Raw genomic sequence first — 9,411 nt, 5'->3', positions numbered from 1 at the left:
ACAAAATTGAATCTCGACTTTCTAATCGTCAACCCAAATTCTAAACTATTTACAGTGTGACGATATGATGTCAAAATGAAGCCACCACCTCAGGTACTGCGAGGTGTTGCGTGTCGCCCCAAGAGATCCGTCCGGCTGGGAGTTGTCAATGCGGAAAGCGAACGTTCACAACTGTCATGCATGAGGGCAAGTGACCTAAGCTGACGTGCTAGTGCCTGGCGCTCGGACATTCGTGCATAATTGGTCTTAGAGAGTGTATGAGGCATTTGTTTTGTGTATGAGTGCTCTTGAAATGTGTTATGAATATTTGTTGCGATAATGCTTTAAGAAGGCTGAAATGTTTACTCTGCAAATGAGTGTGTCAAGTTCTTCAGGAGAGTTGCATATTGATGGAAACTGCATAATTTAGAGTCACGACTTCTAGAAATTTTGTAGTGGTAACTTTTGTCGCATTTCACTATCTCATTGGTGATGTGTCTAACCTTATCATCAGTATTCTTAGCATACTCTAAAACAATCAACCTAACATTTCACACACACAGATCATTGCATATCTCATTTTCTCCGTCTCTTTACCCTTTATATTTACCCCTTCTGTCTCCTTCATGTTTATCACTCATCTCAGAAACAACTCAACAGTGCATCCGTAAATCCCGTAAACCCTGATATAATATTACATAAGTCGAGGGGTAAAGTTGCTTAAGAAGTGTGGGGTTGGGGTTTGGGGGTTGAGCCATGATCAGACTCACCAGGTTGCTATGATGGAGCCACCCCAGTCTGCTCATTCCTACAGTACCTCAACCAATATATAGCAGTGACTGTACGAAAAGCTATTGATTGTACCCTTATTGCTTTCGGTCGCGTGCGCGGGGCCTCGACCGTACACTTGAGCCGTGGCCTTCTGCAGGCCGGTTTTTGGGCTCAGCCTGCACACGACACTGCCCATATCCGGGTCACACTAACTGTCTGTATTAAACGACGCCTTCTCCTACAGTCTGAGGCGAGCCCGCACACGACGCCAACCGGCTCTTGCCTCATTATTGCTGACATGTGGTGACACTGGCGCGTCTACACTAAGACAACACTACATATAGCAACATTAACAAGCTCTCAGCGCCCTCCTCCGTGGCCGCAGGTTGTTTTGAAAGTGTCTGCTCAGTAAATACAAGTATCAACCTCGAGGTACGTTCTCCTCGGGTAGGAGAGTGTATCTCAAGTCACCACAATATACATTTGTATCGAGGAGGACCTCAGCGCAACATAAAGGTTCCTCTTGCGATCATTGCCGGCGGCTCTCGGCCGGGTCGGGAATGGAAGTCCTGCTTTGCACTACTACATCTTCTCAAGAATCCCTCGTGACCTTCTTCCAAAAGAAGCGAGGTCGCTGAAGGTCACTTTCGAAGCATCTACTTCAGGACAGCCCATTCCTTCCCCTACGACGCTGAGACGCCCCGGCAACGCGTTCAGGGGCTTTACAAGTCGTAGCCAAGACGATCAAGCTCTTCCAGCATGAAGTCGATGTCCTCCCGCCTGACTGCCTGGGAGGAGATGATGTTCCTGAAGAAGTTGGGGTGATGGTCCAGGGGCTGGTAGCCGATCATTAGGGTTCCCGAGGTCATCATGCGGCCCTTGAGGATAGGCTGGATCTGAAGAAGGGAAAAGACGCTCAGCAAAAGCTCGGCTTACCGCTTACAGAAGATAGCAAAAATCAGCGAATGAAAACAGATTTCACTCCGAAATATCTAATGACTGAATATTTATTCTATTTTCATTTCTTTAGACTATTCAATAACCACATCCCTAGTGACATAAAGAGAAGGCAAATGTACCCCTTCCCAATCAGAGAAGTCCCTCGCCATACGAAAACAGACAAACAGAAGCCGAACTTACATCTCCCAGGAGCTTATGGCGTTCGGGTCCGGGCTTCATGGAGCGGAGGCGGTGAGGGACGTACCAGAAGCATACGTTGGTGCACTCGGGCTCGTCGTTCAGGAATTCGAACTTGTCTGGGTGCTGCTTCATGCGCTGCACAAGGTAATTCGTCATTTCGAACAGGTGGTCGATGTGCTTCTCGAAACCATCGTCGCCCTGTAAGCAACCAACAGGCATCAGTAAAGGTGAGCTTGATGATTATTAAGTAAACACAGAAAGAGTAACGGTAATGAGACGGAAAGAGTAACCATAATGGCAACCAATGTCCAATGGTTTGTACACGAAACATGGTATTAACCACAAATTAAATTAAAGAGACATTGGTATTATCATTGATAAGAGACATAAATGATTTTTCTCTCTCTTTCATCCCTTGACATTCATTAAACCTATGTGAATAAACACTCTAAAATCATTAATACTCTGTCTCTATTACCGATAACTCCCCTCTACCGTTCTCCCTCCACCTCCCTCCCTCTCTCCACCTCCCTCCCTCCCTCCCTCCCTCCCTCCCTCCCTCCCTCCCTCTACCTCCCTCCCTCCCTCCCTCCCTCCCTCCCTCCCTCTACCTCCCTCTACCTCCCTCCCTCCCTCCCTCCCTCCCTCCAACCCCCACCCACCCCACCCCCACCACCACCACCACCACCACCCCACCCCCACCACCACAGCAACAACCCAAGCCAACCAACCTTAGAGCGCCACATCAGCCACAGCTTGAAGATGTCATTATGACGACCGCACTGGATCACCTTGTCACCGGTGTCGTAATTGACGTCGTAAGGCTTGTCTTGCTGGAAGAGGTAGTCGGCGCACATCTGGTTGCAAGATATCAACAGACCCTGAGGATGAAGGCTAGTGTTAGAGGGAAGGTGGGGAAGCTTTTGAAAATGTTTTTTTTAATGTTAAAGGTTGGTTGTGTTTCTTTTTGGTGTATTGTTTTGTTATCTATTTTGTCTATGTTGAGGTTATTGTTCTTGTTATTATTGTTAGTGTGTTTGTTATCATCAAAATTATTACTGTTGTTAATTATTGTTGTAATGATTGTTATCCTCATTGTAATTATTATTATTGTTGTTGTTATTATCATCATTATTATTGTTACTATCATTGTTATTATTATTACCATTATTGGTATTATCATTATTATTATTGTTGTTATTATTATCATTATTATTATTATTATTGTTATTAATATTAATATTATTATTATTATTATGAGGATGATGATGATGATTGTTATCATCATGATCATTTCTATTATTATCATCATCATTATTATTATTACTATTTTTTTATTATCATCATTATTACCATCAATATTGTTATAATCATAATCATTATTCTCATTATTTTTATGATCATGATTGTTATAATCATTATCATTTTATCATTTTATTATCCTTGTCATCATCATCAGTATCAACATGACCATTTATCATAATTATTATCCTTATAATTGTATGAATCTTTGCCAGTTTACAGTCGGGAACACTCACGTCCTCCTTGAAGTGCACGGTGGAGCACTGGAGGAGGACCCCCATCAGCTTGTGTGGGTTCCAGGTGAGCGAGTCGGAGCGCTCCACGCCGGCCATCTTGTGCCGTTGGTTCTTGGACAGCAGGACTCCGCCGCCCCAGGCAGCCTAGGGGCAAGGGGGGGAGGTCAGGTTTCTCTCTCTCTTTCCATCTATTTCTGTCTATATCTCTATCTCTATCTCTCTCTATCTCTATCTCTATCTCTATCTCTATCTCTATCTCTCTCTCTATCTATTTCTCTATCACTATCTATCAATCTATATATCTATTTGTTTCTTTATCTTCTATATGTCCATATATTTATATTGGACATTTTCAGTAATTTCTTCTTCCCTTTAAAGGAAAAATAACTAGTTGACAGAAAGTAGATGATTTCGAACTCAATTCTCGTAGGAAACCAGAACAAAAAACATTGCAAGGATTCACAACCCACTAAGAGGACGCAAACCAAAGGGGATTCAGAACCAACCCCTTCGAGGACTTACATCAACGTGGAACCAGAGTTTGTGCTTCTCGCAGACGTCGGCGATGGCGTGAAGGGGATCGAAGGCGCCCATGACGGTGGTTCCGGCGGTAGCGCAGACGAGGAAGGGAATCTTGCCCTTTGCCTTGGATTCCTGGATGAGACGGTCGAGCTCGGATGGGATCATGCGGCCTCTGTTGTTGACGGAGAGTGTGTAAGCGGGATGGGATACTATTTCTAATTCATATATGCTTTATTCTGACTGTATTTTATTTTGACTTTATTTTGGTATTAAGCCGTACAAAGTAAAAGTATCGTTTCACATTATAATAGAATGTATTGAGTGGATGCGAGTGGTTAAATCTAAGTCGCAAATTATTCAATCTGATTTGAATGATCAACCGTGACTTACTTGTCATCAACGGGGACTTCAATGCAGTTGTCAGTGCCAAGACCCATTGCAGCTGCAGTGCCCATCATGGAGTAATGGCTCTGAAAAAGACAATAGGGCAAGTCATTTCGTGTCAACGGTGCAGAGAAAGAAGGACCGCTTACTTCACGCGTGCTATAGTCTTATGTTAGTCTGGATAATAAATACGAAGTGATGATAGTTTGACAGGTGGAAGGTTGGGAGAGGTGACAGGAACTTATACTGATTAGAAGATAGGTAGATGAAAAGAAGTATGACAAGATGAATTTATAGAGAATTTATAGATGGATGAGAGGTAAGCCGGAAGATTAACAGGAGAGTAACTGGAATGGTGAATTTACTTGTAAAGGATTAGAAAAGATGATGGGAAGGTATGAGAATTAATGGATAAAAAGATAAAGAGAAAGATGAAAATATCGAAAAACAACAACAACAATATATATATATATATATATATATATATATATATATATATATATATATATATATATATATATATATATACATATATAAAGTGGACAAGAAGACGGAAAAACGTGGATATAACCAGCTAGGAATCATCATAAATATACTTATCAGGCAAAGAGCAAGAAAGGTTAGCGCAATAAAACACACACAAAAAAACATCAAGAAAACCCCAAGCATATCCTACACAAAAACCCACCCAAATGCAAAATGAACAACGAAACGAAACTCAAAAACGAAACACAGGAAACGAAACTCACGTGAAGAGAAGTGAACATGCAGAGCTCGCCGGGGAGAGCTCGGAGTCCCTTCTTCTTGTACTCTGGGAACATCTTGTGCCTGGCGACGAGGGCGGCGTAGAGGTTGCTGATGGAGCCGCCGGGAGCTAGGATGCTGTCGCCCTGCTTGTAGCCGATGATCTCTCTCATGTGGCGCATGGTGACCTGGAGGGAAGGGGGCACGTGTAGGGGATGGTTGATTCTTGATTCTTGTTTTTTTCCTTAGGTTTGTTTTGATTCTCTCTCTCTCTCTCTCTCTCTCTCTCTCTCTCTCTCTCTCTCTCTTTCACGTGTGCAAACTTACTTGGAGAAATAGTCAAATATTCATCACACACATGCAAACACAAACAAACGAACAAACCAACATACCTGTTCCATGAGGATGAAGACTGGAGCAATTTCGAAGGTAAACATGTTGGTGTTGGCAGCGGCGGTGAGCCACTCGCCGGCCAGGGACACCACTTCCATGCCACATGACAGCTGGTTCATGAAGCGAGGGTGGCCTGTAAGAGACGAGGCGGAATAAGAAAGGACGGAAAATGACCCCGGGGAAGGGACCTGTGGCGCGTGAATCGGGGGAAGAGAGTGCAGGGTTATTATTATTATTATTATTTTATCTTAATTTTTATTCTTTCTTCTTATTATCATTTGTGTGTGTAGGGGGGGGGGGGTGCTAAGAGCGGTAATAACCCGGTAATATGAGCTGTGAGTTAAAGTAGACAAAACTTATGAAAGACGAGCGTGACATCATATTGACACATATAAACAAAATACGTATATGGCGTTTTAAACAAACAATCGGAAACTATGCAAAACGATAGTGCACGTAATGCTTCATCATTAATGAACTAAATCTATTGTCTCCACTAAAGAGAAATGGAGCACGAGTCCATCGCAAGATCCGGATTTTCCCGTCAATTAACAATGATCTTTCATGGCGACATTCTTCTTACTGGTCCGACAGCGTCCGAGACATATCGGTGTCGTAAAGCTCAGACACAAGAACGCAATGCTGCAGTCTTTGGCATGCGTCACAATGGCTACGTCACTCGTAAAAGAAGTATATGCTGTACGTCTTCAATCAATCTCATGACTGGTGCCGTATTGGCGGTGCTCTGTCATACTTGCCTCCGATTAAGCATCGATGATAAGTGGTCATAAAGTACTGGGAAAATATGCCTGCCCGCTCGTCTATTCATTTATTCCGTTTGCCTATCAGTCCATCCATCAACTCACCCCTATCTGCCCCTGCCTTCCCCTTCTCCCCCCCCCCCCTCTCTTTCCCTCTCTCTTTCTCTCTCTCTCTCTCTCTCTCTCTCTCTCTCTCTCTCTCTCTCTCTCTCTCTCTCTCTCTCTCTCTCTCTCTCTCTCTCTCTCTCTCTCTCTCTCTCTCTCTCTCTCTCTCTCTCTCTCTCTCTCTCTCTCTCTCTCTCTCTCTCTCTCTCTCTCTCTCTCTCTCTCTCTCTCTCTCTCTCTCTCTCTCTCTCTCTCTCTTCGCACCCTCCTCCCCTCGGTCCCTCGACCCTCGTCAAACCCCCGACACCGACCCCCCATCCCATCCCCTCCCACCCTCCCATCCCCCACACTGCCTCCCATCTCCTCCTGTTTCAATTACATGCTAAATCCTCCCCATTACTCCAGCCCACCATTGTTTCAGGGGACGAGAGGCGAGAGGGGATACTACTGTTCATCTTTAGGTCGTGTTTTTTTCTTTCTTTCTCTCTTCTCTCTCTCTCTCTCTCTCTCTCTCTCTCTCTCTCTCTCTCTCTCTCTCTCTCTCTCTCTCTCTCTCTCTCTCTCTCTCTCTCTCTCTCTCTCTCTCTCTCTTTCTCTCTCTTTCTGTCTGTCTTCTTACCTGTCTGTCTGTCTTTATTTCTTTATGTCTGTCTTTCCGTTTTTCAATCTGTCTTTCTTTCTTTATGTCTGTCTATCTATCTGTGTTTCAGTGTCTGCTTCTAATTGAAGTATTCAATTACCATCTTTACTTATCACTAGCTGAGCAACACACTACTCATACCTTATTTATTAGTATTGCTCTTGAATACTTTTGAATACTGTTAGTTATAAATGCTGTCTCATTATCGCGTAATGGTCCCATAAACTTTCACCAGCGGTAACTGCTAAAAAGTCATTAACTTCTAATTATGTGTAATTAAACTTTATTCTAAATATCATTCGTTCTTATTTCTTTATTCGATTCTATGTCTTCGTTTCGTTTTCTTTAGCGCTCGAAGAGATCTTTCCCTTTTTACTTTCTCCCTCTCCCACTCCCACTTTTACTCCCTCAATCTCACCCACTCCTTTTCCCTCTCCCTCTCCCACTCCCACTCCCACTTTTACTCCCTCTCCCTCTCCCTCCAACTCTCCCTCTCCCTCTCCCTCTCCCTCTCACTTTCCCTCTCCATCTCCCTCTCCCTCTCCCTCTCCCTCTCCCACTCCCACTCCCACTTTTACTCCCTCTCCCTCCAACTCTCCCTCTCCCTCTCCTTCTCCTTCTCCCTCACCCTCCCTCACTCTCTTTCTCCCAGGTCATCCACCCTAACACTCGCAGGTCACCTCGACTCGCCCTCTCAATCCTCCTTCTTTCCTTCCCTCCCCCCTCCCCCCTCCCATCCCCCAATCCCCCCTAGCTTTCGAGTACATCCCCTCACCCACCCTCCCTTCAACCCACCCATCCCAGCCATCAAGGGAATCCCCCCCCCTCTCCTCTCCTCTACCCCCATCCCCATCTTACCGCTCTTCACCCATCAAGGGAATCCCCCCCTTCCTCTCCTCTACCCCCATCCCCCTCTTACCGCTCTTCACCCATCAAGGGAAGCCTCCCCTCCTCCTCTCCCTCCTCCTCCTCCTCCACCCCCTCCCCCTCCCCCCCAAAGAGGAGGAATCTGCCCAATTGATAGAGACGGTAAGTGCTCTCTTGGGAAACCTTATCCCGCTGTGCCATATTTCACTCGCCGGCTAGGGGATTTCCCCGAGCTTCCGGGGAGATTTGGGGATTTTTTTTTTTTTTTTTTTTTTTTTGAGGGTGGGGAGGTCGAAGGGGAAGGAGTGGGGGAGGTAGGGTAAGGGAGGGGGTGTGGGGGTGTGTGGTAGGGTGGTGTGCGGGTGTGGTAGGGTGGTGTGGCGGTGGGGTAGGATAGGATAGGGTGTAGTAGGGTGGGTGAGGATGGAGGGAAGGAGGGAGGGGAGAAGGGATGGTAAAGATGGTAGGGTAAGGGATTGAAGATGGAGAGGAGGGAGGGAGGGAGGGAGGGGGGAAGAATAGGAGGACAGAGGGTGCAAAAAGGAAGGGAAGGAGATAGGGAGAGAAGGAGGGAGGGAGGGAAGGAGGGAGGGAGAAAGGAAGGGAAGAAGGGAGCAAGGGATGATGTTAAGTTGGATGGGAAAGAGGCAAGGAAGAATGGAGGGAGGAAAGTAGGGAGAAAGGAGGGACAGGGGAAGGGAGAAGGGGAAGGATGATAGGGAGGAAGGGAGAGCGAGATGGCAGGGAGATTGGGAGGAGGGAAAAATGGAAAGGGAAAGTGAAGGAGGAAGGAGAGATGGAGGGAAAGAAGGAGAGATGAAGGAAAAGAGGTAAAGACGGTGGGAAAGAGGGAGATATGGATAGAAAGAGAGAAAGAAGAAGAGTAGATAAAAGGGAAGGTGGAAGGAGCGATAGAGGGATGGAGAGAAGGCGGCGGAGAGGAAAGAGGAGGGAAGGATGTGACTTCTCCTCTCTGTCTTTTTAGTTTTGTTTGTCCGTTTGTTTCTCTGTAATTTGGGTTATGATTATTGTTTATCTGTCTGGCTCTTGTTTTCCTTTGATTACGGGTGTGTAGGTGTTTTTCACATTGTCTTCCCCTCCCCCTCCTTCCCTCTCTCCTTCCTCCCTCCTTCCCTCCCTCCCTCCCTCCCTCCCTCCCTCCCTCCCTCCCTCCCTCTCCCTCCCTCCCTCCCTCCCTCAATTTCTCTCCCTCCCTCCCTCAATCCCTCCCTCCTTCCCTCCCCTCTCTCTCCCTCTCTCTCTCGTTCATCTATCTTCCTTTCTCTTCTCACCCCCCACCCTTCCATATTCCTTATCCGCCCCCCTCCCCTACCCTCCCCCTCCTCCTCCCAAGGGATTGTCCTAAGACAGTTCTGTTTTTTCTTTTTTGTTTATTCTGTTGGAAAGAATATCGGATCGCGAAAGTCTTTTTTTTTTTTTTATTGTGGTATTAAGCTCTTGTTTAAGTAATGGATATTTGTTAAGGTGTTTGCTATTTGCTTTGGTATTAGGTATTGGGTATTTGTTTAGGTACGTTGTTATGATTATATCAGTTATTATTATAACT

General features: G+C 45.5%; 1 protein-coding gene across 1 annotated transcript in view; it reads right to left on the bottom strand.

Annotated features, from left to right (window-relative positions):
- Positions 1–293: 293 nt before the first annotated feature.
- Positions 294–9,411, bottom strand: part of Gad1 (glutamate decarboxylase) — an 88,716-nt gene continuing 79,598 nt past the window's right edge. Inside the window, exons 3-10 of the mRNA XM_086532138.1 lie at positions 5,471–5,604; positions 5,084–5,266; positions 4,341–4,420; positions 3,951–4,122; positions 3,429–3,572; positions 2,622–2,771; positions 1,891–2,088; positions 294–1,646 (exon numbers count right to left, since the gene is read on the bottom strand). Coding sequence (XP_086388264.1) covers positions 1,473–1,646; positions 1,891–2,088; positions 2,622–2,771; positions 3,429–3,572; positions 3,951–4,122; positions 4,341–4,420; positions 5,084–5,266; positions 5,471–5,604 — 1,235 coding nt within the window. The 3' untranslated portion in view covers positions 294–1,472. The remainder of the gene's footprint in view (positions 1,647–1,890; positions 2,089–2,621; positions 2,772–3,428; positions 3,573–3,950; positions 4,123–4,340; positions 4,421–5,083; positions 5,267–5,470; positions 5,605–9,411) is intronic.

Source organism: Penaeus japonicus, unplaced genomic scaffold (genome assembly GCF_977035675.1).
Source record: "Penaeus japonicus unplaced genomic scaffold, GWHDUDI00000001_assembly GWHDUDI00000003, whole genome shotgun sequence".
Lineage (NCBI taxonomy): Eukaryota > Metazoa > Arthropoda > Malacostraca > Decapoda > Penaeidae > Penaeus > Penaeus japonicus.
The sequence above is the reverse complement of the archived record's forward strand: the minus strand, read 5'-3'. Positions and strand labels throughout refer to the sequence as shown.